The sequence below is a fragment of the Drosophila rhopaloa genome, unplaced genomic scaffold (genome assembly GCF_018152115.1).
Source record: "Drosophila rhopaloa isolate 14029-0021.01 unplaced genomic scaffold, ASM1815211v1 contig_178, whole genome shotgun sequence".
In the NCBI taxonomy this organism is placed as follows: Eukaryota; Metazoa; Arthropoda; class Insecta; order Diptera; family Drosophilidae; genus Drosophila; species Drosophila rhopaloa.
In genome coordinates this window covers 6,323,660-6,351,245 of record NW_025335059.1, presented here as the reverse complement: position 1 = coordinate 6,351,245, position 27,586 = coordinate 6,323,660, and the positions used below count along the sequence as shown (strand labels likewise).

At 37.1% G+C, this 27,586-nt stretch overlaps 1 protein-coding gene across 3 annotated transcripts in view; it reads right to left on the bottom strand.

The window, feature by feature from the left end:
• The window catches only part of LOC108037294 (sex determination protein fruitless), a 116,792-nt gene that overhangs the window by 8,231 nt on the left and 80,975 nt on the right, over nucleotides 1–27,586 (bottom strand). For 2 of the 3 annotated variants that reach the window (XM_044459209.1, XM_044459208.1), the window contains exons 2-6: nucleotides 7,571–7,718; nucleotides 7,306–7,506; nucleotides 5,773–6,588; nucleotides 3,068–3,322; nucleotides 1,049–1,181 (exon numbers count right to left, since the gene is read on the bottom strand). In XM_044459209.1, coding sequence (XP_044315144.1) covers nucleotides 1,049–1,181; nucleotides 3,068–3,322; nucleotides 5,773–6,588; nucleotides 7,306–7,506; nucleotides 7,571–7,718 — 1,553 coding nt within the window. Of the gene's footprint in view, nucleotides 1–1,048; nucleotides 1,182–1,839; nucleotides 2,532–3,067; nucleotides 3,323–5,772; nucleotides 6,589–7,305; nucleotides 7,507–7,570; nucleotides 7,719–27,586 lie in introns of those variants that run through there. The other variant, XM_044459210.1, reaches the window with a different exon arrangement.

The following is a 27,586-nucleotide window of genomic DNA, read 5'->3' as shown; positions in this document are numbered from 1 at the left end:
TAAAATTAAAATAAATCGATACTTAAATGATAATCGTATGTGTGTATGTGATGGTGTGTGAGTGTATCAGGGTGTTTATGTGTGTGTGTCTATGTCTATGTATAGGCGTCATAAAACATGCAACATGCGGCAAACATACGGCAAAAAAACTGAACCGCAATCGAAATCACGATCCAGTCCCAGCTTAAATGGGAAACTCTTCCTAAAAGCTAGATTTAAGTATATATATCAATATAGAATACCATAAGATACGACAAACAACGAAATAATAAAGATATGCATGTATAGAGATATTCTGGTAGGAGAGGTGTTGATCTGTTGCTCTAGCTAGCACTTTGGGTCTTACTTCTCTTAGGATTTATCATTCGGAATATTTCGATAAATACATAGGACAAATTAAGGTACTGTACTTACAAAAGCATACAAAGGGGTATAATTGTCTCAGTGGGTGGGAAAAATGAGGAAGGAAGTATATTTAAATGCATGCAGGAACATTTAGAAAATAGGTATATAAACTGGAGCTTGGAGGAATTATTAGTTTTAGATAAGTTTAAAAAATATATACCCTTCTCCAATTTATACACATATTTTCTAAGGATATAAGGGAATCTCCAGGGGCTTACTCTACTTAGCTATAGATTAGAATAGTTTGCTCATTTGGGTTAGATTTTAATTACGGGTCAGGGGTCACGAAAGAAACAGAAGTTAGACTAAAAATTTACTAAACATTTTCTTTACAGTTTCTAAATATATATTTTTTTGTAGGCTTTTCTCACGTTTCTCGAGCGCATGGTGGAAACAAAGTTGGTTTAATGAAAAAAAAATGTATATCAACCAAAAGCTAATAACAAATTACATACGCAATATATAGATACATAGGGAAAGATATACTTTCGGTTTTCGAGTGCGTTAGGTATTCAAAAGCTCAGAGAGAAGAAGATTCTTTTGTGTGTGGTTTACTTGTAGTAGTTGTAGTTTTAGTGGTGCTAGCTCGGTTCTGGCTAAGGCTAAATGGCTAAATGGCAATGCTCAGCGGTCAACTACTCACCGTCGATATTGTCCGTTTGGTCCAGCTGCAGCTGTTTGGCATCATTGTGCTCGTCCCGCGCATCTGCTGCTTGCAAAGCATGCTGTGTCAGCAGGGTCGACATATCCTCCGCGTGCAGCTTCAGAGCAGCGCTCTTGGGTTGCAGCAAGAAATTGGGAGAGAGGATAAAGGGGATATAGTAAATCCAACAAGATGCTGTACTACAAATCTCAGTGTACTAGTGGGTCGCCTACAATTTCGAAGAAGCTAAATGCAATCCTAATCTACGTTCGCTTCTTATTTCTCTTCTCAATTTATTCAATTCTCGGAACTTTTTTTGTAAATTAATTAATTAGAATTAATAATTTTGGTTTTAAGTAAATATTTTCGATTTAAAAACTTATTGCAGTTTCTAAAAATTAGGTTAACAAACCAAATACAATTTAAAAAAAAAAGTAAGGGCTAGATATACCTTAAATACCTTAATTGGGCGAAACACAATTTATATTTGGTCAGTTATCTAATACTCTGAAATGCATTTTTTTCTATCATAAGTAAAATGTAATAATTGTTTAACAAAAACTCTCAGGAGGTTTTACGGGTTCGGGTTCTCAAAAATATAATTTTTCTGTAATATATAAATTTGTATGAAACTCTTTAGCCTTTTTGTTATCTTTTACCAATTGCAAAATGCTGCCAAGCTTTTTAAATGAAATAATTTCTTTATTGATGATGCTCATTTTATTGTTCAATTTTTGCCATTGCAAAATTCTGCCGAAGATTGCTTTATACTCCAAGCTGCTAATTAATTCTTACGTTTCTAAAAATATTTTATTTTTCGTATATTTATTTGATTAACAGAGCTTAATGCTAAGGCCTAAGGCTAATCCTGAGCGGTGTGTGGGGTCCTTTTTGAGGACCTGTATCTCTATGTGCTGTCCTTTCCCACATTTATGGTGATGATGTCGGGGGAGGGTCTCTTGACGGTGCCACCGGCACTTCCACTGGGCGTCGGATGTTGCTGCTGCTCCTGCAGCTCACGTTCGTAGCACAAGCGATGCGACTTGCATTTGTTATGATGGTTGACGATCTCCAGGCGAAAATTTGAGTTGCCCTCCACAAAAGAGGTGCGTATATCGGCCAGCTCGCCACTCCATTTGCGGCAGTGTCTGCAGAACATGGTATTGGCCCGCTCATCGTATTGCAGCCACTCGAATTGGTAAAGCCAGTTGGCCCGAAAGCGACCACTTTTCCGGGAACTTCCGCCGCCAGATCCCGATGTTGCTGCCGGGCTCAGGGATTTTCCCACTGGCTGGTTGTGCTGATGCTGCTGTTGCTCCTGATGTTGCTGCTGGGCCAGCAATCTCTGCATGGCCGAGTCCAAGCCCTCGTTCTGGTAATGGAGCTGCAAGCTCTTCAGCTGAGCCTCCACCGCCTGATGCAGGAGCATTTGGTGCATGGACTTGTTGCCAGTGCTACCTAAAAACGCCTCTGACTTTTTCATCTACACACAGGATTGAGAAAATTTTGTGTTGGCAAAATATGGATCTGATAGAAGGAAGGATTTTCTGGTCTTTACTTTACTTTACTTTTTACTTTTACATTTGCTTGAGGCGCAGCATTGTTGAGATTTTTTCTTTTTCTTTGGCCGATATTCCGCTTCGAATTTGGAAAATTCAATTTAAACGCAATTCACCAATCCTTCGTTCTGCTCCCATTTTGCTAGATTTTCTTTAGATTTTACTTATATTTTAACAGAATACAATTTAAGGGCAGCTTGGCTGTGTCCTATTTTTGGGAAGCATTTTGCAATTGGCTAGCTTAGAGGTATAAAGATGATTCAACAAAAAGGCTTTAAAAAAGGTTTTGTTTAGTAGCTGGAACCATCGTACCGGTTCAAAAAAAGAAAAAACCTTAACAAACTAAACGATGCAGCAACAAAATCATAATCGAAATTCAATCAAAATTGATAAGTACTCTATGCAATCGACTGCTCTGATCTGAATTGATCTGACTGACCGACTGACTGACTGGACTTACCGGCAAGTAATCGGGCGGCAGGCCCACGTGGTGTTCGCGATGCTGCTGCTGCTGTTGGGCTTCCATCAGCTCCTGCTTGATGCTCAAGGACTGGCTCAGACCGCTCAGGGCACTGGCCGCGCCCACATTGCCCCCACCGCCGCCCAGGTGGACGCTGGTGGTCATCGAGAGCGGCGAGTCGTGGCGGCCGCCGGCGTCCTCCGACTCCGATGTGCTGCCGCCCGTCTTGGGCACGGGACTCGACTTGAAGTTGGCCTGAAAAATTAATTAAAAATTCGTTAGCAAACACTTAAATACTCTTAGCTGTAATAACTCTAAATGAAAGAAATATTTTCAAAAATGTATCTACAAAATATTTAAATCTTACATTTTAACCTTATAAATAAACTTTCATTGTTCCAAAAACTTTAAATTAATTACTAGAATGTATAACCGAAGAATTTTGCGGACTTTATACCTAGCCAATGGAATGCTTAAAAGATATTAGACAGCTATAAAACTTTATTTTACATAAACTAGTAGCATTAATTTATAAAAATGTTTAGTCATCCGTCTTTTATTAAGAATTAATATTCCTTATACAAATTAGAATTTGGTTTAATAATTTGATTTTGTTAAAGAATCAATTTATGTCACAAATATTTACGAAAGCCTTTAATATTTAAAATATAACACTAAGATTTATAAAACTAAACTCTAAAAGCGTAAACAAAACACCACCTTTACAGCACGTGTGAAAATTAAAGAGAAATAGAGAGTCCAAAAGACAGGGAGAGCGGCACGTGCCTTACCCAAAAAAACTTAACACTTCCTGATAAGGGCCAAAAATAGCAGAAATAGCTGCCAAAAACACCAGCACAGCACTATTTGATCGCAGATCAGTGGCCCACAGCTGATACCGCAGTCATGTGAGCGAGTGGAGCGTGTGCCCATCATCGTATCGCAAATGCCAAACATAAATTGTTTGTTTGTTCGCTTTTTACTGCCACCACCCGCCGACCGATAAGCCAAAAGTTTGCCAAGCTTTTGGCAATACGCCACGAAGGCCAAGCGCGGGGATGGTGGAATGCATAATAAAGATAGGTTTATCTAAAAGATATGTACTACACTTTTCAACGTGAATGGGTTTTTCCCGATTTTAGTTACCTACGACTGGTGAGCAATATTAATTTAAATATTTAGTAAATATGAACATTTTGTAGTTAAAAATAGGGAGTTATTATTATAATAAAGCCATTAAACATTTACTTACAAAACCAGAAATAATTACCCCCTAAAAAGACATTTTTATTTATTGCAATGGAAATGTTTAAATTATTGTTTGGTTTTCTACACTTTGTAAAAGATAACTCAATTTCGGAGCAATAAATTATATACCATGTACACAGGACTGGAAAAGGGTATGTAAAAACCAAAATGTAATCAAGCCATTAAACCGAGCATAAATTATATCTTGTTATTATTTCAGTTCTAAAAACGATTTTCGTGGGCACTATGTATATTAATAAAACTAAAATCTATACATAGTTTAAAGCTGAAATGGTAAGCCAAAAAAATTCAAGGGGTTTATGTGAATACAATTCATTTTAAATAGGATATGTGTTAATTAAATTACAAAAAAGTTGCAAGACTATTAAAACTCTACGACAAATTTACCATTTAATTTAATAACATAATTATGTTGTAACTAATATACATTTGCTGAATGTTTGGATGTGAGATAATTTCTAATTAATTTTAATTGTCAGGCAATTAAAGCACAAGCCGCAAAAAAACAATGTTTTAAATATCAAATGCGGAATAGCTGACTGACTGACTGAGCTGGCAATTGTTTAGGTATGTTTGTGGCAAATAAGAAAAACCAGAAACAGAGGTAATTTAATTACGAGGGCAATGAGCTGTCCAATTAAACAATTAAATATACACGGAAGGCCTAAGCTTATATTTTATGCAGAACCCTGCGCATGTTTATTTTTCAAATTATTTTATAACAATGCTTTAATAAACAAAAAAATAAATAAATGTTCCTTTTTAAAACGTTTCAAAATTATACATATACCAAATATTGGTTTAAATTCGTATAGTTGGAGAGATTGTTTAAAAGGGAATATATTTGTATTTTAATTAAAAAGGTCAAAAACTTTTATTGTTGCACAAAATTATAGAAAGCTAATTTTTGTTATTGTTGATTTTCAGTGCGTTATACAGAACACATACTTTAATCTGGCAAAAAATTAGACATTCGTATTCAGAGAAGCACTTTATTGTATGTACGTTTCGTTCTTGGAACAATTTACCACATCAATTGAAAACCACACACACCTTCAAAATACAAATTAGAAAATTAAAAATAATAAATAAAAAGTTAAAAACCTGGATATATCAAAATTAGTAGTAATTGAGTATTTTCAGTGCATGTAGAGTTAGGAAGAGAAGACAACTAAATGAATAAAAGAGTTATTTTGGACTCCTTTCTATTTTTTAACTATTTATTTTTAAAATATTTGATATAAATATAATACTTATGTATTTTATAATTATTTACGTTATACAATAATTTATAAATAATTTTATTATATATATACTGCACACCATTGCGTATACGTAATGACAAGTATTTGAACATTAAGTATACGTATTCAAATAATTTCATTAGAGGTTTTCGATCATACGTTGAATATTAAAAATATGCATTGATCGCTCACCTGAGAGTCCTGCGGGTAGTGCCTGTCCTGGTGGCTCGAGGACAGCGAGTTATCACAGTTGGATGATGAGTTCTTACGTCTGCGCTTACTACTACTCAGCTGCTCCACCGGCGTGGTGGACAGCTCCCTGTCCCTGTCCCGCTCACGCTCTCTTTCCCGCTCCCTCTCTCGCTCACGCTCTCTGCTGTTGTTGCGCTCCCTATTGTTGTTGTTGCTGCTGCTATTATTGTTGTTGTTGTTGTTATTATTATTATTGTTGTTGCCGGTACTGCTGCTGTTGCTATTGTTATTATCCTTGTTGCTATAATCCAATTGCAACAAATCATCGCGACTATCGGTCCGCTCAAGCGTGCCCCGTTCGCTGCCGCGATCGCTGCATCCGTCGGCGCTGGCACTTCGATTGGCGGCCGCTGCAACCGCCGCAGCCACCGCCGCCGCCGCTGCCGCTGCACTGGCACTGCCGACGCTCGGAGATCGTTCGCCGCCGCTGGGCGTGGTCAGCCCGAGGGCGACGGCGGCCGCATTGACATTACCGCCGGCGGCCGCTACCGCCGCTGCTGCCGCCGCCGCCGCTGCTGCCGCCGAGCTGCGCTCGCTCATGCTGCTGCTGCTGCGCTGCGTCAGCTCGTCGCGCAGATCCCGTTCGCAGCGGGAGCGCAGGGAGTCGCGGGATTCGCGCATCGCATCGGCCACGCCTCCAGCGCCGCCTGCATAATTACTCGGCCCACGGCCGGTCGGCGAACTGGCCGCCGAATCGCGCAGCTTGTCGCAGTCGGAGCGGTAATTCAGATTGTTGTTATCTGTGAGACCACGCACCTGCAAAAGTACCGAAATTATATTATATTAGAATTTCATAACAAAGTATTATAGCTTCGGGTATTCCCAAGTTTCTATTTTGAATTAAACAAAGAAAGTAAGCAGAGCAATTCAAAGTCCATATTGAAGACCCGTACATCATTAAATTTGTTAAATATATTGAAATAGAACGAACATAGGGGTTTAAAAAAAAACGAACTTTCAAAGCTTAATTGTGTCGATTTTGGTGTGCAAAAAATTTGTTCAAAACCTACAACATTTTTTTAAGGTCTAGGCGTTGTGGAATGATCTCAAAGTTTCCGTTAAAATTACTAACACAACACGTAATGTCAGAATAATTTTTTTGATTGAAGGCAACTGTACGTATGAGTGATTTAGCTGGAAATGTGAAAACGCAATTTTTCCAAATAATTTTTTCTGGAATGCCTTATGTACATGTGATAAACTACGATAAACGGGAAGAATTTCTTTATCTCAATTTTGAAAAAGAGCCTCTATTGCACATATAAAATAGGTTTGTTTTATGTTTTATGAATGATCGCTTGTATAAAAAATGTAATATAAAACAATATTTTAAACAATGTCTTCAAAATTAAAGGCTTAACAAATTTATTTAACCTAAGCAGCATATTTTAAATAAATCTTTCTTTACTCTTTCTAAGTAAAAAAGGGTATCCATTTAACAAAATATATTTAAATTTCGAGATGAAAACACACCTGCAGGCTCTCGGCCGTTTTGAGAAACATGGGCAGCGAACTCTGACCCACGTTGACTTCGCCCTTGTACATGAAGTCGAGCAGAGAGCGCATCTCTGAGTATCTGACATCTTTCAAGTAGATGATGGGATGTGGATGCTGGTTCTGTAGGAAAATCGTCTCGAAGTACGGGCTGCAGGCTGACAAAATGGTTTGGTGAGCCTGCAAAGGGATTGGAAAATAAGTTAGGTTTCAAATATAAATAATTGGGATTCGATTGACCCACCTTGACTGTTTCGCCCTCGCAGGCGAGCGTGACATCGCATAGCGCCTCCCGCTGCAGCAGTGAGGTGAGCACGCCGGTCAGATTTGTGGGATGATTGTTCCAGCGCAAGCAGAATTGCTGGTCCATCGCTCCTTGGTCAGTGTTGTACCTGTAATGCAGAAAATAATTGCATAAGTATGTGGCTAAATATTGAATTTTTAAATACTCAAAATACATTAAAACAGCAAAACATCCATTCGGCTTTTTAAGTTAATTGGATATTTAATTATTGTTTGGTTTTTATTATGTATTCATCATCTGTAATTTAAATATTCTTTAGTATCCATTATAATATTTTGATAATTTATCTTACGGATGATAACTTTTTATTATTATTTAACATCTGTAAAGATATATTATTTATTCAAGTTATGACAACTTGAGCTAATTATTGGTTTATTAATCTTCAAGTAACTTGGAATGTCACGTCGAGATAAGGTTATAATTCAAAACCAATCTTTGACGTATTTGTACAAGTCGATAGTTCACAATTTTTACAGATTCCAAGAAGAACATTTGTATGTACATATAAGGAACCAAAGTGGACGGATGACTGTTAATTCTTAATCTTGATTAATATTTTGTCAAAATATTCCCTTTGCAATTATTTTTGTAAATTGTTCCCGAAACAGAAACGGAAACGGAACCGGAAGCGGAAACGGAAGCAATTGGCTTTTTGAGCCCGTCTCGTTATCGTTATCGCCGCACTAGCCCAAATTTTGTGGGCGTGTGCTATGTTTATACAAGAAATACCAATGATAATTTGTCATTGAACACAATTGCTCATTACAATTGCCGAACGCTCGGGGCTGTTCTCAATTATTTATTGCATTTCCGGTGCCTGATAACAAACCGCACGATGTGTGTTGCTGCGGTGCCAAACTCCACAGTTGCATCTGTATTAGAGTGTTAATTGCCATTTTGCCATGTTGCCGCCATGTTTGGCTGCTGGCTAACTGTTAATTACTCGGCCAAATAGACGAGCAATCCATGCAAATTTGCTTGACAGACCGAGAGATGGGTTTGGTGGCATAATGGATGGTATTTGTGGCTTATCATTCGCAAAATTTATGGAGCCCTCACACCCACTTACAGAGCTGCCTTAGAATAGAATTGATGTTGATATTTCTTTATTACAATTGCCTGGAATCCAGCCTAATCTTAACGGCCTTTGGTCAAAGTTCTAGTGGGGTAAACGGGGGGTACAGCAAAAAATATGGCGTGCAATTGAGGAATTTGATAAGAAGCACTTTTGCTTTCTAATGCGTCGCAGCCCCCATGTTAAATTTAATATGTATGATATACAGAGGAGTCGTTCAGCTATCACATACCCGGTAAATGCTAACAAAAACCCTAAAATTCAGAACCAGTTGTACATTTAGACATTAAATAGAAAGCAGACTTGATCAAAGAAACAATCAAAAATAAATAGACTAATTATGATATTCCTTAAACAAAAGTACTAATAAATGATTTTATAAATAAAATAAAAATCTGGCAATACCAGATGCCAGATATACCCTTGAGTTCTACGAATACCCAGTAAAAATGAGAGGGAAAACCAGTGAAAGAGTAAGCTTTAAGCTTTTGCCGGCGACGCTTAGCGCTTAACAAAATAAATAAACAAAACGTCAAAGAACTTTTTTGCAAACTGAATTTTGACCGTGAGAAAGAGGCACCCCACAGCGAGTAAATGAGAGGGGAGATGCGGCTGGATAGAGAAAAGAGAGTGGGGTACAGAGAGAAAGCGGGAGCGAGAGTGGGTGCGCGCGTGCGAGAGAGATTAGATCAGTTGGGTATACGTACAAATATATATGCTGTGGAAATAATAACAATTACAGCGTGTGTGCGTGTGGGGCCGCTGTCGTAAGCATTTTTTATTGGCGATCTTCTATCTCCCTCTCTTCTCCGCCCACCATCTGCTCTTTCTTTGTTTGATTTGCTTTTAATCGAAGCCCAAGTAAACTAACATCACCTTAAAAGTGAACTTTCAATTTCAATGACCCACAACTTTTTGCATTCTTTTGCCATCATGTATTTTTTAAAAGGGTTTCAAAACTCTTTAGTATTTGTGTACTTATCCACTGTAAGTTGTTAGGGGTATGTTTCAATTACGTGTTTTATATCGATCTATATTTTCTACATGATTGTAGTTTTTAATGATAAATATAGAAACTTAAATAATTTTTATAAATTTATGAATTTATTTTACTTATTTTTATAGTTACTTGATAAGAAATAATTTATGGATGAATTATACAACGAAAATAAATAATTGTGCCCAAAATAACAAAGGGAAACCCAATATTTATTGCCAGTCAATACAGTAAAACACTGATTCAACGAAGTGAAAGAAGTAAGACAGCCGTCTTTGTAAGGATTACGTTTTTATCAAACTTGTATAAACGTTGTCAAATTTATGTACTTTTTGGCTGTTTACTGCTTTAAGGCAACGTTATTTCATTTTTAACTGTCACTTAATGCAGAATAAAATGATTCGTAGAAAAGAAAATAAAGTCTGCAAATAATTAACCCAAAAGGAACATGTTGGAATTTAGTCAAATTCACTCTTTATGTTATTTCGGTTTAAGAAGTTGATTATTAATCGATTACATACAAAATGTCATGTATATCTCAAAATAAAATGTTTTTTTTTAATAGTTTGAAATCAACTATAATAAACAAGTACAATCCTTTAAAATTTTGTTTTTTTTAATCCGGTTTTGAGGCTGTCACAGAATAAACTTTTGCTGTCCATAAATCATTTTGTATATATATATAAAATCTCTCTTACGCAGCTGCCTTTTAATTGTGTCATTCTAGCTTTCATTTTTTCTTAAATAACTTTATTCTCCATTTATTTACAAAGTTGAAGTTACAAAAAAAAATAGAACGCAACGTAGCCAGCGCCGGCGCCAACGTTAAAAAAACACAAGCCAAGCAATTTCGACGTATTGTGCTTTTTATAATTTTTATTTTTTCATTCAATTTCGTTTTCGTTGACGGGCAGCAGTGCAGTCGACGTCAACGTCGACGTCGGCGTTGCATGCGATTGCAGTTTTTATTTACACTTGCGCTTTCAATGCAAATTTGCTATGAATGCAAACAATGTTGTTGCCGCTCGAGTTTTTGTTGCCGCTTCTCCGATTGTTCTGTTTAATTAATGAGAACTTTTACTTTCAAACAACAGTAGCGTTGCGCTTACGTAAATTGTTTAAAAATATTTTAGCGCTTATCAGTAAGCGAGTCAGCGAGTGGGCGTGGCCGGGGGGCGGGGGCGGTGTGATCAGCAAATTGCGCAATATGTTAAATGCCGCTCAACATCAGCTAAAACGTGTTGCTGTAACGCTAAGCGAATCAATATCAAGATGCAGATACAAACCCAAGATACAGATAAGAGGTAGAAGAAAAAAAATTTAATGTGAAAAAAAAAACATTTTGTCACGCATCAACTTAGATAATCAACGCTAACTGCCAGTCACTCAGTAAGCAAATAAAAGCAGATAAAGAAGTCGAATTAATTATTCCCTTATACTTTTAATCAATTAAGTCTGTGACAGCTTAAAGATATTTTCGACAGGCTTTTATTTAATCATGTAACATTGCCTTACAAAAAGATTATAATTTGTAAATCATATTTTAGACATCCCCTTATAAAGTCTGCTTTTTTTCTGTTAGTATAGGTATATGTCGTTCCGATGTTAAGAATTATTTAATTAATTAACAAGATGTTCTTTTACCTTGGAAAATCAAATGGCAAAAAGATCAAATAAATAATTTTCAAGTTTTATAAATTAGCTCCGATCGTTTTTATGTCAGTTAGAGTTTAAAATAGTATGAACCAACTTCTTTGATAAAAATTGTTTGATCCGTTACATTTCTCGTTAAAAAAGAAATCTGATGAAAAAGATCTGTTCATTTTTACTGAGCTACAAACACCAAACGAAAACGTAAACACCTTTTGCAAGGGTATAAAGACGAAGAAAAAAAGTAAAAAATACTTATGAGGCGCACGGGGCGTATCAGTAATGGCCTTCAACTTTCAGTTAGTGGCGCCTTATCGTGCGAGACGGCGACGCCGGCAGCGCTGCCGACTGCTCTGCCCGCGCTCAACGTTCAGCTGTAAGCGAAATAGTTTTTTTTTCTGCTTTTTCTGTTCAATTTACACGTTCTAAATAGTTTGCGCAAAGCCGAACGAGTATGTGAGTATCCGTGAGATACGCGAGCGAACGCACACAGCCACTCGAGTTGCGATAATAATTATAAATACAAAGTAGTTTGTTGATATTTGTTGTTGCCTGCCGCTGACGTTTGACGTTTGTTGATCTTCTCGTTTTTGTTGCTGCTAGTTTTTCAATTTTCGCTTTGCTGTTTATCTTTTGCTTTAGAACTTTACATGTTGGCGTAGGTTGTTGTTGTGAGCGTTGTAAATTTACCGTTGCGAGTTCAACGAACGCGAAAAAAACCTGGCTAGAAATAATGAGCGCCCACATGGTCATTACACGGGTTCTGTATCCGTATCTGTCAGCAAAAGATAGCCCAAATTTTTACACAATCATTATGATTTTTTTTGGGCCCAGAGGCAGGCCGAAAAGCTTATAACAAGTTCGAAATTGGATTTTCAAAATCCAAGGATGGTTCGAAAATGTATATGAATTATTTTTAGATGTATAGAGAAAATATTAAATAATCTTCTGTCATTTTTAAACATAAATGTTTAATTTGTAAGGTTCTTGATTGATGTATTTTTAAAATATAATCTAATCTTATATCTATTAAAATAGGAATTGGTAGTCAAAATTTAATTTTAAGAATAAATTAAAAATAACATATTTTTACAAATATTTCGCTTTATGTTTAGGGCAGTTTTAATTAAACTTGTATACGATTTAAGAGATGAAAAAATACAGATACATTTTTATTTACTCGCATATTTCTGCCCTTCAATAAAGCAGAGCGGTCATAAATCAATGAAAATCGCAGCAGAGGAGATGCGTTTGTTCAGATAACCAAAATGAATATATCAAATTTACTAATGCACACAGATACATAGACACCGATACCGGTGCACAGATACAGATAGACACTTGCAGAAGGCAAACGAGATCAAGATTAGCGCGTTCGTGGTTCACCTTGACTCAATGGTCAAATGTGCAAAATGCCGCAAAGTAAACTTTGAGTAGCAGCAACAACAACAGCGGCTTTAATGAATCAGCCTGACCAAAAGCGTTTGCCAAAGGTTTGGCCAGCTTGTAAAAGATGAAGGTCGCCGGTTACAGATACAGCTACAACCAGAGCCATAGATACAGATACAGATACAGCCACGCCAGATCATGATTGATTAAGCGCGGCCTGTAAGTTGAGGCCAAAAACTCCATTTAGCCTTTGGCTTGAGGCTTGGCTTGGATCGCAAAAAAAATAAATATAAAAAAAAAAAAGCCAGCGAAAAGTTGAGCAAGGTCAACTGTAGGAGGTTACTGGTGCTGGGACTGGGTACTGGGTACTGGGCACGGGAAAATAGCTAATGGCTAATAGCCGGGCCTATCTGGGTCACGAAGCCGGATAACTCTGGTGGGGTAAGTTGTGGGAGTGAGGGATATTAGGGTAATGGGTTCGCTAAATTGATTTATGCACGTGTTTGTGGAGCTAAATCAAATGGTTGCCTGCTTAATTAGGTTTCGGTTATAGGTATTGGGTCCATTAAAGTCCGTTAAAATGGCCTAAGAGGCTGTTAAAAAAAGTTATTATATAAAGGTTTTTTTTATTAATTACAACATCTCAGCGAATACCAAACAACGATTTTTAAAATATAAGGTTGAGCTTTATCTAAATAAATACCACATACAAAATGAGTTAGGTAAAAATCGCCTAGCGAAAACTTGGGCATTAAATAATTCAAAATTCTATTAACACATTTTGCCTCATCCTTTCTTAATTAATTTGTTTACCACTTCATTGTTGTGAGGCGTTTGTTAAACGCGTCCCACTCTGATTTATAATTGCATGGAAAAATAAAAAATGTGCAAATTTCCAAGGCGTTTACATGGCGACCAGCGGGCCAGCAGATATAATAATTTAACTTGTCACTCATTGAGGGGATATTTTTAGAGAAATGCATTATTAAGCAGCGGCACAAGAGTCCATCCAGCGGCAGGCGGAAGGGGTTGGGGGGATGTTGCACCAAAAGATACATTTTACATTTGTCAGATACAAATGTGTTAATTGCCTTGCAGTGCGTGCAGTTCAGTCGACGGCCAGGAATAGAACGCCCACACGCAAAACTGTTTATGCCGTTTTACCCGCCCATGTGCAACCGAGGGGGTGAGGGGCAGGGGAAAGGGGGCTAGTAAACAGGGGCGGGGCAGGGGCGGGGCAGGGGCGGGGCAGGGGCAACAGGGATGCAGACATTAGTGCGAAACTGTGTCGAGCAGCGTGTGGGCGGCCAAGAAGTGCGAAATAGTGTAAAAGGCGACAAATGAAATTAGCCGACTGCGCTCGCGCCTATCAGATATTTTTCTGGAGAGGGGCGTGGCGGGTTGGGGAAAGGCGGGCGCAAAAGAGGCCCCCATAACATGGGCTGAGTTATGATCTGAGGTGAATTGGAATTGCCACTCGTTAGCAGGTCATGATGATGTCATCCTCAACTACTTCTCAGTCAATCTCTTTACATGGAAAAAAATAACTACACAAAAGGAAAATTCTATAATGTTGTCCTATAATGTTGTATTTTGCATGTTATGTTTAAGCATAAGGCGCTTATCCTAGTAGTAATTAGTTTATTTACGTCCAAGATTTAAATTTAAGGGATCAAGTAACAGAAAATAAATCGAAACTTATCAAAATTTTTAAAAATTAAATTATAATTCTAGTTGAAAAAACTTACATTGAAAATCTGGGATTTTTTTTAAGTTAACACTGAAGGACAAATTTGTATATTTCCCTATCAGATAGTATAGGAAGCATGTTTTGAGTGCAAAAACCTTTTAAACCAATATATTTACATACAACCAACAGATTACCTGTTATGCAAAGTTGAATGCCAAAATTTGATAAACAAATATAATTTATTTTGAGATATTTTTTCTCAGTACAGCTGGTTGCCCTCCAATGTTCCAATACTGAATCAACGACAGCCAACGCTTGTAACGACTACAGTTACGCGGTTGAAAACTGTGGGTGCCCCTGGCCAGTGGCCATAATCTGGAATCTAGCCAAGGGGCACCAGCAGCCACTCGATCGGGCTTGGGTTTTCAACTTTCAAGTGCTCCGCTGTCCGCCACTCGAGAGGCTGTCTTCGATTGTTGAAATCCGCCGTGGGCTGAGCCAACTATTCGATTTTGAATGACTTTTACAAGAATCTTCAGCTCTCATCGCGTTGCTATTGTCTTTTGCCACAGATTTTTCTTCAGTTCTTTGGCAAATTTACACCGAAAGAGTTTTAACTGAGGTTTAGAATGGGGTTTTCAGTTCCTTATTATACCCTTGCAGAGGGTATTATAATTTTGGTCAAAAGTGTGCAACGCAGTGAAGGAGACATCTCCGACCCTATAAAGTATATATATTCTTGATCAGGATCACCTCCTGAGTTGATATAGCCATGTCCGTCTGTCCGTCTGTCCGTCTGTCCGTCTGTCCGTCTGTCTGTCCGTCTGTCCGTCTGTCCGTCTGTCTGTTTCTACGCGAACTAGTCTCTCAGTTTTAAAGATATCGAATTCAAACTTTGCACACACCCCTCTTTCCTTTGCACGCAGTATATAAGTCGGAACGGCCGGGATCGGCCGGCTATATCCTATAGCTGCCATATAACTGATTGATCGGAAATGCCATAACTTTGGTGTTTGTCAAGTTAGGAAGTTGGGATTTTCTATGGGTTTTATATTTGGCCAATCAATCCGACATACCAAATTTCATAAGGATCGGCCGACTATATCCTATAGCTGCCATATAACTGATTGATCGGAAATGCCATAACTTTGGTGTTTTTAAAGTTAGGAAGTTGGGATTTTTTATGAGTATTAAGAATGCATCATATGAATAATTTTGGAGAATATAATTTACAGAGTATTCTGCAAGGGTATATCAACTTCGGCTCCGCCCGAAGTTAGCTTTCGTTTCTTGTTTTTTATTAAACATATGCAATATTTTAAAGTGGTATCGTGTTCAAGATTCAAATTTTATGGCGAAACAGGTAATTATGTCAGGGAATGGCTTGAAAATGTTAAAAAATAATAGTTCGAAATTAAGGAAAGAATGTTTTAAATAATTAAGATATTTGGTAATAGCTTCCTGAGTTTTTTTATGATTTAAAATATTAATAATTACTCTTTTGGTTTTTTTGTTACACACAATGGCAGATATTCATATAGCAGCTCAAAATATTTTATAGTTTCTCCACAACGAAAAGCCTTTCGGAATTTCCCGGCAAAGGGCATTCCTTAGCTCATAAAAAGCAATAAAAACTCTCCATCGCTTTATTGGCTGCTAAACGAAGAGCTTTCGTCGATCGTGCTGCCTGAATTAAACGGGGCGTATGCCTAATATATTGCGCATACGTCACGTGGTGCAGCAGCGCAACTCAATTAGCACACGATACAAAATGAACAGAATGCATGCAAATTGCATTTATCGGAATAATCAAAACGAAATTCATTTTGATTAAATTTTGTCTGAAAACTTTTGGCAAGCATAAGTGATCGAGGAACAAGAACAATTACGTCAAGTGACTGTGGTCAGACACTTTCTGGGCAATTAAATGCGCCAATTTCCCCTTGATACTGCTGCTTGTGTCTATATGTATGCAAAAAAGTAAGGATGATGCACAAATTCTGACATCTTTCAGTTGGCGGCGTGGGTAGCCGAAATGCTCGAGTAGCTCGCCAGATTCTGTGGCCGTATCTTTTTGTCCCTGCCTCGGATATTTGCAATTACAATGACACTCCGATGGAGAAAAAGAGGGGAATGGCGGCGCAGAGGACGTGGCGGACTTTTTCGCTGACTGACCCAAATTTGACGAACACACTTAGAAATTGTCTACGAGAGAGCAGCGACAACAACTTGGATACCACTAAGTACACGCAAACAACATGACAAAACAAACAGACGCGCGAAGGCGTATATATCTCCATACCTATAGATGCGATGCGTGTGTGTGTGGGCCCACTTAAACCCTGCCAAAAACAACCTCAGGCACATGAGCACATGAGCAAGAACCGACAATAAACACCAAGGCACCAGCAAAATAAACGAAACTTTTGCCGGCTGACAAATCGCGCGCGCTTCTGCGTGGGCAGACCATCTAGACCCCGTGCAGATTCGCCTCCCGCGATCCTCAGATTCGGTCCTCTGGCAACGTCGATCGCCGACATGTGGCCCTAATTCATGCAAAAAAAAAACACAAATGGCAACAAAATATTGGGCAACATGTGCGACTGCCTTGAGACTGCGAAATTCCCAGGTGGAGGCAAAGGCAAAGGGTATTTGGGCTAAGCGAATTCTACAACAAGAAAATCAAATTTCGTAAAAAAAAGCATTCAGTATTAACCAAGATTAAAGTAATGCAAATCATAACTCTTCTGAAATAAATTATAAACTACATTAATAAAGTTCTTTTGTATTATTTGATAACCAATATTTGTATATTTTTTTTTACCAATAAAAATATATTTTTCAGAAATAAATTATGAAGCTTTTAATAATTAAGAGCTGATATAACTGTACTTGGTTTAATTTAAATATTAAAAAATACTGTGTTTATAGTACAATGCAAAATACTATTGATATTTTAATTAGAACATAGTAATATCCACAAGCCAGTTATGTAAGAGCCAATTAAAACCAGAGTTTACTTCTTTAAAACAACTTCCCATTGGAGAGTTCTAATATTAAACTTGATCAACAAAACACACCCCAAAATAAGTGATATAAATAGACAAAACGATCTCGAAACGCGCAAATTATAAATATGCAATCTATTGAAGCAAACAAAATTATTTATGTTTTTGTTTGCAAATACTTGGGAGGTATTCGCTTTTGGCATGTCTTCCGATTCCTGAGGTGGGCCAATATATAAACCGTGACTACAAAGCTTTTATCCTCCGTTCCTCTTGCCGTCTTTTAAAATGTATTTATAAGTTGGCGCGAAATACACGAAAATAAAGTAAGGGAGCGAAAAAAAAGAAAGCAAAAATTCAGAGGGAGCGAAATGATCTTCGCCCCAGAAAAAAAGAGACGAGAATGGGGGAGGGGTGGGAGAATTGGCCCTGGGTTTTAGGCTGTTATGTGTGCCACAGACATAGAAAGAAACCACCCAATAGGGTGGACCAACCCCCCTTTCCATTCTTATACGTCTTATACAATAACAGCAGTCGTATTTACACAGTTGTGCGAACGGAATTCGTACTGAAAAAATATTTTGACTGCGTCGCTCATATAAATACAAATCACAAAAAAAGTGTACAATAAATAAATTGCATAAATACATAAATAAATAAATAACACATTGCGCTAAAGGTAACAATGCATTGCCTCTGTGCGTTGAAGCGTTCTGGTTCTGTTCATTCTGTTCACCTCGTCTTTTGTTATTTTTAAGCCACTCATTTTGTTTCCGAATTTATGAGTTTCTAAAAACGTTTTTTTTTATGAAGCGTAGAGAATGTGGTCTTATCATAATCCTTTAAGGTTTACTTGTTATTGAACTGTTAATTTACTATTCATACAACTTTTGCTTAAGAACACTGGTTCATTATTGTTGTTGGTCCTTAAGGTAAAAAGATTTTCTTGACAAATCGCATTTTAAATAAACAATATGTTAATATTGCAATTCCTGGATTCAGAAGATCAAAATTGGTGGCCCTGAATTCTTCATAATCTTATCATACAATTTGATTACTAATAATTACACAAAATTTCACAAGTCTGGGATTTCTTCTTAGTTTGGTAATTAAAATATATTTTCTTCGTTGTTAATACCAAAAAACCAATAAACATCGAACCTAAAATGTAATCGGACTTAGGGTCTGCAAACCCCGCCACCCGCTAGATAACCTTTTCTTTGTGGGTTTTTTTTCGATCATATCGCTTGTTTTTCTTTATATTATTTGCGGGCTGGTTGGGCTGTGGTGGGGGCGTGGTCCGTTCTCGTTTGCCTTTAATCTAAATTGGCACATAGTAATGAGTGTGTGTGTCCGTGCGTGCCAGCGTGAGTGAGTGAGTGTGAGCATGAGCGATCGCCCATGTCTTCCATATAGAATGTAGAATATATATATATATATATATGTACCTACATATCTCTCTCAATCTCTCTGCCTGCTTTTCGTGCACACCCTTAATTGTGTAAAATAAATTGGCGCTGCCAGCGAAGCTGTCGCTGCGCGTTTGACGTCAGCTCAAAGCTTTTTCTTTATTATTCTTTTTTTCATTTTTTTTTTGGTAGCACTTTTGTTGTTCCTATAATCGCGCACAGATTGTAAAAATTTTAATTTATAGATAATTTTCGCATGTTTTTAGGTTTTTCTTCCGCTGGTCTGTGTGAGTTGGCATGTGTGTGAAAATTTTCGTGTATTTTTTTAGAGATAACTTTTACGCATGACTTGATATGCTAAATTGAAAGGGAGAGTGGGGAACGGGGAGCGGGTTGGTGGGCGACGGAAGGGTAGAACGGTAAATACCTTTGCTTTACATCACACCAACGTACGGAGATAATAGATAGTCAGCCAGATAAATCGGACGGATTGCTGTTATGCCATAGGGTTTTTCGCATACATAATGGATTCCACTCAATCTGATTGTGATGTAAGTGATCCGGGATTTTTTCTATTTGTCATGTCTGCGCATATAGACTATATATATATAGTTTTCTATAGATAAGAAACGTCAAAATCAAACTCTCGCTTCAAACTGTGTAGGACAGTTGAAGGTCCCTTAAATATACACACCTATGGGGGTTCTTTTTTATTATCTTATTTGGAAGCAAGGAAGAAAACTGTGGAAGGGGCATTGCGGGAAAGACCTTTAAAATTTCACAATCTATGTAAATAATTGATTTTTATAATTGTTTTTAATAAAACTTCAATTATTTTGGTGTTATAAAAAGGTAATTAATATACAATATTTTTGAATAGATTGTGATCGTTTGAAGTCTATCAAAATAGTTCTTGTATCGTATATATTAAAATATTAAAAATGTCCAATCCATTGAATGTTTAAATTTATGTAAAGTGAAGATTTAAATTTGATTAAATAAATTCTAAAACACATTTTTAGGGACATTGCAAAGATTGAGCATACCTTTAAGAAAGTTAAATCCGAGATAAAAACTATCTTTCTGCGACTCACCCTGACATTTCACAGATTCTTTGGGATTACATAACACTCGTTGGATGAACGGATGATGTCTAGCTAATCGGGTTTTATAGGTCTCCCGGCCTTTTTACTTTCAAAATGACACAAACTTTTATCTGAGATCCCCTCTACAAGTTATACGCCATAAAAGTGACCCCAATAGTGGGACTCGAGATTTTCTGTGCCCGTTAGAAATTCGCAGGAAAAAAAACCTTATCTACACTTGATACTATATGCAGTATGCGATTATGGTTCTCTGTATGGGTATTACTTAATGCGCAACACTTGAGAACTTTCGCTTTCGGTTCTCGGTTCATTCCGAGTTCTCCATTCCGATTTCTATACCCCCATTCACTTTCGCTGGCGTTGAGACAGGTCGTATACTTGATGTCTGGTACTACTAACCTTTCCCAGAGTGATTCCAGCAGCCAAAAGTTGGTGTAATCCAATGTGATGGTTTTTTTTAAAGCTGTTGTCTTAGATCAAGAAGTACAGTTGGGTTCAGTTAATGGTATAAAATTTTGATTTCTCGCTGCCCAGTATGTCAGACATCAAACTTTAAAATTCTATAAAGGCACCACATTTTTACTTCACTGATCGATAATGATCTGGGGGAGGGGGTATTTAATTTTAAGTATATTTTTTCAAGGCACTGATTAAATCACTTTTTTTTAAAAACTTTTTTAAAATTATTTTTGGAAAATTTTTTTGCAGTTTTTTTTGACTGCAAATGCACTTTTGTTGCAACTATCTGTTGGGTATTTGTGGGCGTGTGGGCGGAACTGTGTGTGTTTTTGTTTCCTGGGTGTGTGAGTGTGTGTGTGTTAGAATCCGCGCAACCGCAACCCGTCCGTATCCGCCGCGTATCTGCCGCGCAACATCACAACAAAATTGTAACTAATGCGAGGTTCGCGAGAAAATAGGTTAAGAGTGCCGCGCGAAACGTGCGTCGGCGTCGGCAGCGCAGTCAGTCGAAGCGGCAGAGCGATTTGTGAATTTTTTTTTGCTGTATTTTTTTCTTTGAGCGCACGCGAGCGCTGATCTCGGCGCGGCAATTTGCAAAAACAGAAGAAGCGAAGAAACGCAGAAAAAGCAACGTCCAACTAGAAAAAGGCGCAGCCGGCGTCGACGTCAACCGAGGCAGAGGCGGTGGCAGAGACAGCGGCAGAGAAGCGACGGCGACGCGACCTACCAACCGACTGAAGCGGCGGACGCGAACCAAATTGCCAAAAACCTTGATACCGATCGCCGCTCACACACACACACCCACACGCCTGCTAACTTTTGCAGCAAAGAGCGCAAATTTCTCTCTCGTGATTCGTTCGCTCAAATAGAAGAGTGAGAAAAGCATAAAAAGCGCAAAATGTTTGCAAAAAGTACACCAAAAATATTCATCAGCAAGGGAAACTAATGATAGTGTTTTTCAATTTTTACTATTTATTTTTATCTACATTATGGTGGTTTACACTTGTATAAACATTATAAGGCCCTTCCCTCACCTCCTTATACCTGAATAAATTGGTTTTAAAAATGCGTTTTAGGGACTACGCATTGACTTTTAAGATTATTACTCATACGTACTGTTGCATCTTAACTTTTCTTTTAAGTTATACATAAGTACATACATTCTTTTAGGCAACTTTTTTTTAAAATATTTTAAAAAAATATCCTCCAAAAATAAATTAACAATAAGGGAATGTGAAAAAGCCCAAGGAATTGGCGACTGCGTAGCGGCAGCGACGCCAGCAGCGATCCCACACTCTCCCTCTTTTCCGACTCTTGCGCTTTTTGGCGCTCTCTGTAAAAATGCGCTCGCCAAATTAGATTTTATGAGACAACAACAAAAAATATCATGGTATGCACATAGCGTCATCGCCGTTACTGCTACACCCCCATCCCCCTTGCCCTATTCGAATGTATATTTTTATACACGTGTTTGTGTGTGAGTGTGTGTTTGTAGGGGCGCAGCCCAAAAACAAAACAACAATAAAAAAGCTTGCAATTTTTTGGCCAATTTTTGGTTGGTGTGACTTTGTATGTGTGCGTGCTGTCGGATTGTCGTTAGTCGTGTTTTTTGGTTGCTCGTATTTTTTTCGGCAAATGTTGCTGTTTGAAGGTCAACTTTACGACCCATAAGCGCAGAAATTTGTGTTTTTGATACCCTTGAAGAGGGCATTTTTATTTAGATTATAAGATTGTAAATTTGGAACACGTCACAATTGTCTCAATATAAATAGTATAATATATCCCTGTCCTCATAGCCAATAGTCTTTAAAAGCAAAATCTTTCCTATCTCTAAACTTTTTCATCACATTACGATGCCGGCTTAGCTAAAGATCGAATAATGCTTTGAGATATTTTAAACTAAAACGGCACACTATTAAAAATATTATTTTAATGAGAACTTATTTTCGTTAACTAGTTTATATTAAGTCATTAAAACAGGATTACATGAAAATTCATGAATGCTAAAAGTCAAAGAGCAAAATAAGGTTTTTTTTCATTTAGGGTCGACGGATTTGTTTTGATTTTCTTTTTAATTTAAATTATAGAAGCAAAAATTTATGAAGGGTATTTAAGTCCTCGGCTATAACTTAACAGTTTTACTTGGCGTTAGTTGCGTCGCAGGCGACGCTGTCTGCTGCCTTTGTTGTTGTTTCTTTATTTTTGGCACACTCGAGTGTCCGTGTCAGTGTATGAGTGCCTATCTGTGTGGGTAACTTTACATGCGCGTGTAGGGCTCACTTTGCTGCTTTTTTAACGGCCGACGTCGACTGCGCTGCCTTGATCACTCGCTCACACAGATACTAAACGGAACACACACATAGACACACTTGTTTGCGAGCCCAATTTGTTGTAGCTGTTAGTGAATTTAATACATAATACACACATGTGCGAAACATGTGTACGTTTGAATGTGTGCGAATTTGATTGTTGCTTTTTTTATAAATTTAGAATTTTTGCATTTTTTCATTGGGCATTTTTGATATACAACGAAAACTTGCCCTGCTTCTTTTCTGTGCTACTTAAGTACATATGTATATATATATTCCGATCCTGATCAGGTCGTTTAAAGTGAAAGTCACTTGAATCGAGAGCTTTATGAATGAACCACAATCTGCCTAATAAATGTGTGTGTTTTGTTGTGATAAGTGCACGTATGTGATAATCCGCTTGCGTAGGCTGAGAATGTAATCTTCTCAAGGGCCCTCCAGCCATTTTTTATCACGATTTTACCTGTAAGTTATTCTGCCTTTGTGGCCTGTATGGGGAATTTTGTGGGTTCTATGCAAACACACATTATGTAATCTTTTGTTAATTTTCGTGTTTGTTCAACTTATTTGTAAGCGAAGCCCTATGCCAAATTTTTAAACAAACGAAGTAAAATTGATCTTATGCAAACGTTGTACGATTGAGCAAATTTGAATAGAGAAGATAACGATATCATCTTATCTACCTTAAATTACAAAGTAATTTCGAAATATTTTAGCTTTACAATTAATAATTGTGTTACCTTAAGATTTGAAAAAGCTAACTCCAGGATTTGGTTTAAAAAAAAAAAAAAATTGCAAAAACATGACAATTTTAAATTTTTGGAAAATAAAGCTTGTTTTTGGAATTTTTACTTGTTAAGTTTAAAATACCGAGAAAAGTACTACATAAACTGTTTCAACAGAAAATGCAAATAAAGATTAGATTATATTTAATGAAATGAATAGAATAATAAAAAAATAAAATAATTATTTATTTATTAATATTTTCCTTTTAGAGTATTATGCTAGTCCAAACAGAGATTATAGTATGGATAATAATCCCTAATAAAATTATGCAAAACGATGCATAATATTTTGGAACTTAATTTCAGCGATTTTACAAATGCTTTCTTTTAAAGTTCTAGTTTACACACTAACGATTTTTATTATATTTTAATTTGTAACAAAGAACTTAATATTAATCGTAAGCTTCGGAATCTATAAGTGTGCTTATCAGGTTTTCTGACCCTTTTAAAGATCGATCGATCGTTTGATGTAAAAGAGGGCAAAGCTCGGCAGTCAATCACTTTTGATTAGGCTCTATAAATACGCATTATTATCGATTTGCACACACACTCGCACAGTCACATCAATTACAAGTCACAGCATTTGGTGTCATCGTGACAACTTCACTTTTCACACGTTCCAAGAGATATAAAAGAGCGAGCGAGAGGGATATAGATCTTAATAGATCGGAGAGCCGAGCGATATTATTACCGTAATAGCAGCGACAATTGAGTGCGAAAAAGTCCAATGATTAGGAGAAGAATAACAACCGCATGCCGCTTAGAAAAGAAATCAACTGAGCAGTGCCGGCAGCGCTTCGGCAGAGCGTCAGCAGCGCTGCAACTGCGACGCCAGCAGCACTGCTCGCATAATCGAGAAGAGAAGAAAAGAAAAGAGCGGCGAATTATTAAATAAATACACACACACAAACAATGGAATGAAATTATGCGAAATCGCAAATTCAGGAGCAAAAAATACAGAACGGTATTTGCGTCGCAGGCAACACGGAAAAGAGAACGGAAGAGAAGGAACAAGATCTTTAAAGATCTCCCGATCTCTTCGGAAAGCTTTATTAAAGGAATGATCTGAAAGAGGGTAGTGGAAAAAAAAGAAAGAAACCAGAATAAGGACCCATGGCAAATGCTAAAAAAACTGCCGCAGAGCGATTTATTTTAAAACTTTACTTGCACCAGAAATCTTAAATGATATTGACCCTTGTAAAAACTTAAGAAAACGGTGAGAATCAATCCTCAAATTGGAAGATACTTTAAAGAATATTGAATAATACTCCTGCTACAATTTAATGGATATCTAAATAATGAAAATTATATATTTTATTTAATAATGTTAAATTTTCGTATTATTCACTTTAAGTATTTGTATTTATGTACTTGAGTTGCAATCTTTTATAATAAATTAATTAATAATTAATTAATGTTTATAGCACCGAGAAACGCAACCCAAATACCATCTAAAGGAATTATCTCGAAATTAACAGAGCAGATTCTCGGGCGAAACACGTGAGCTGAAACCGCCTCAATCCGAAACCTTCCAAGTCGAGGCGTGACTGCTATGAATTAGCGACCATTAAATATGAGTCCCACAAACGGCGAAAATCCCCTTAAAAGGCTGTTAGACAGATACGCTGCTGATCTGATCGGATCCGAGCGGATTGAGTTAGGATCGGTTGAGTTGAGTGAGTATCGTATCGGTAGCCTGGCACTTGCAGTTCAAAATTGCAATCCGCATTTGCAGTTGATGCCTTTTTGAGGGTGTTGCAGCTGCCTTGACACACTCGCCTGAAATGTAACCTGTGCTGTGCCAAAAAGTGAACAAAAAATAAATAAAAGCCAAGCAGTTTTGTTAGCTTTTTGTCAAGCAAACCTTCTGGCGCCCATAAACGGCAATTCTCTTACCGCCAGCCAGTTTACAACTTCAGAAACAATAGCAACAACAAAAGTAACAACAGCCAACTGGCCAAGACAATGCGAAACAGCTAAAAACCATATTTTGAGCGTGAGAAACGGTTATGGCCCGACCAAATAGCTGATATAGCCGCCACTGATAGGCGATCCAAAGTTCGCATCCGGCCCGTGGGTGGCGCTGTAATGGAATATCAGAATATCAGCCCGTCGATGGGTGGCAAAAGACAATAATAGCAATAAAAAATGCGTTCAGCACTCACGTACTTGGCATAGAGATAGTGCCAGAAGCGAAAAAAAATGCACTCGATCCGCACGAAGAGGTAAAAACAACAAACTGTGGCATGCTGGATAAGAAAAAATAACTGCAATATATGTAAAAAGTATTTAATCGCAAATATTTTCCCATAAAAAGCAGAGTTTAATCAGTCAATACACTGGAAAATACAGCTAGAAATTATGTTTCTGCTCTAGATACGTATATATGAATAAATATTTTCTTTTTAAATTAAAAACCTTATCTTCAAATAGTATTAATAAATGTGTTTTTTTATATAATTAATACAATTTATATCTTTGAAAATCGATTATAAAATCTTCGACTTTAGCTCTCTTTAAACGCTTTTCAGAGAACTGCAGAAATGACAAATTTTTTGTGAAAATAAATAACATATATTAACAATTCCTTCCTTATTCACGATAGGGTTAATGATTGAAATATTTCCGGTTATTAAATACATTTTTCAGTGCTTAGTCAGTAGCTCCATATTTACATGGCTGAATGGGTTCTGGCCAAAGTCGACCGCTGAAATTTCGCATGTTTGCACAACAAATTTGAACAAATCAGCAATGAAGGTAGGCCAAAAACAACTGATAGATTGTAAGCGAAACAGAATCAAATCAAATGAAATCAAATTAGCGCCTCGCTAATAAGCCAAACAAAATGGTTTTACTCAATGGAATTTCTAATTAACTGACAACATATTTATTTATTGTCAAATATTCATCACGACCATTTCATTTGGCCATGTTACAACACCCGTGGACACACCAGCAATTTATACAATCAAAGCCTAAACACAATAAATGTTTAATTTTTGGTCGGAACATGAGTTTCCCCATTTCGAAGGGTAAATAAACTTTTAGCTGCCAGCGTATTACATTCATCAATGGAAATTGAAAATTTGGCAGGGTCAATGTAAAGTAAACATTCACGAAATTGCAGTGGACAATTGTTTTCCAAAAAGTGAGCAACATGAGGATTATTTGTGGTAAATGGGTAAAATTCTGGTTAAGCTGAGACATTTTAGGTGATACACAATTTAAATCGCTATTACAAAAAAACCTTGATGCTGGCCAATTAAATGTTTTGTGGTTTATGTAATCGTATTTACATTTAACTTGTGTTCATTTTCGACAGTTCACAGCTGAAATGAATTTAACTTTTGTAAATTTCCTGGGGAATAGAGGTGCAAAATTGTAGAACAATTAAATAAATTCTGGACATTTCTATTTTCATTATAAAAAGACTAAAATTTCTATATTCACATACTCGTACAAATGGGCAAACGAGTTTAGATGAAAAACTATTTTGATATGGGCAACATTATTTTTATTTGAATAAAATCAACAACAAAATTTTTGGTGGGCAGCTCATAGAAAGAAAATAAATATCAAAAAATGTCTGGACGACGTCCCCTGACGATGAACTTTGAAAAATGTTTTTACAACATTTGTACGTGCATGTGAACAAGCACTTATATGTGTATATATTTATGTACTACATGTTTTTGTTGCCGCATTGCATTGCATATTTTAAGGCAAATTTGGGATTGGGAAGGAGGTGATGCAGGGAATTCGCTTGGAGGCAAAAGCAATAAATAAAAGACAAAAAACACTTGGTGACACAGGCACAAATACATCTGCTTGTTTAATTCAATTTTTAATGCCCACAAAATATGCATAAAATATTAAGCGTGCGGTTTTTGTTAAAGTTCTCTCATTTTTTACTTCACTTGCGCTTCTTTTCTTTTGGCATTGGGAAATTTACATTTTCCGTAGCGCTTTTGCGAAGCCCAATGGATTGGCTCTCCGTTCGAAAACCGAGCACAAATATAAACACAAATGGACCATACAGGACCAGACTGGAATCCAATAACCCGTGTGGCATTGCGAAA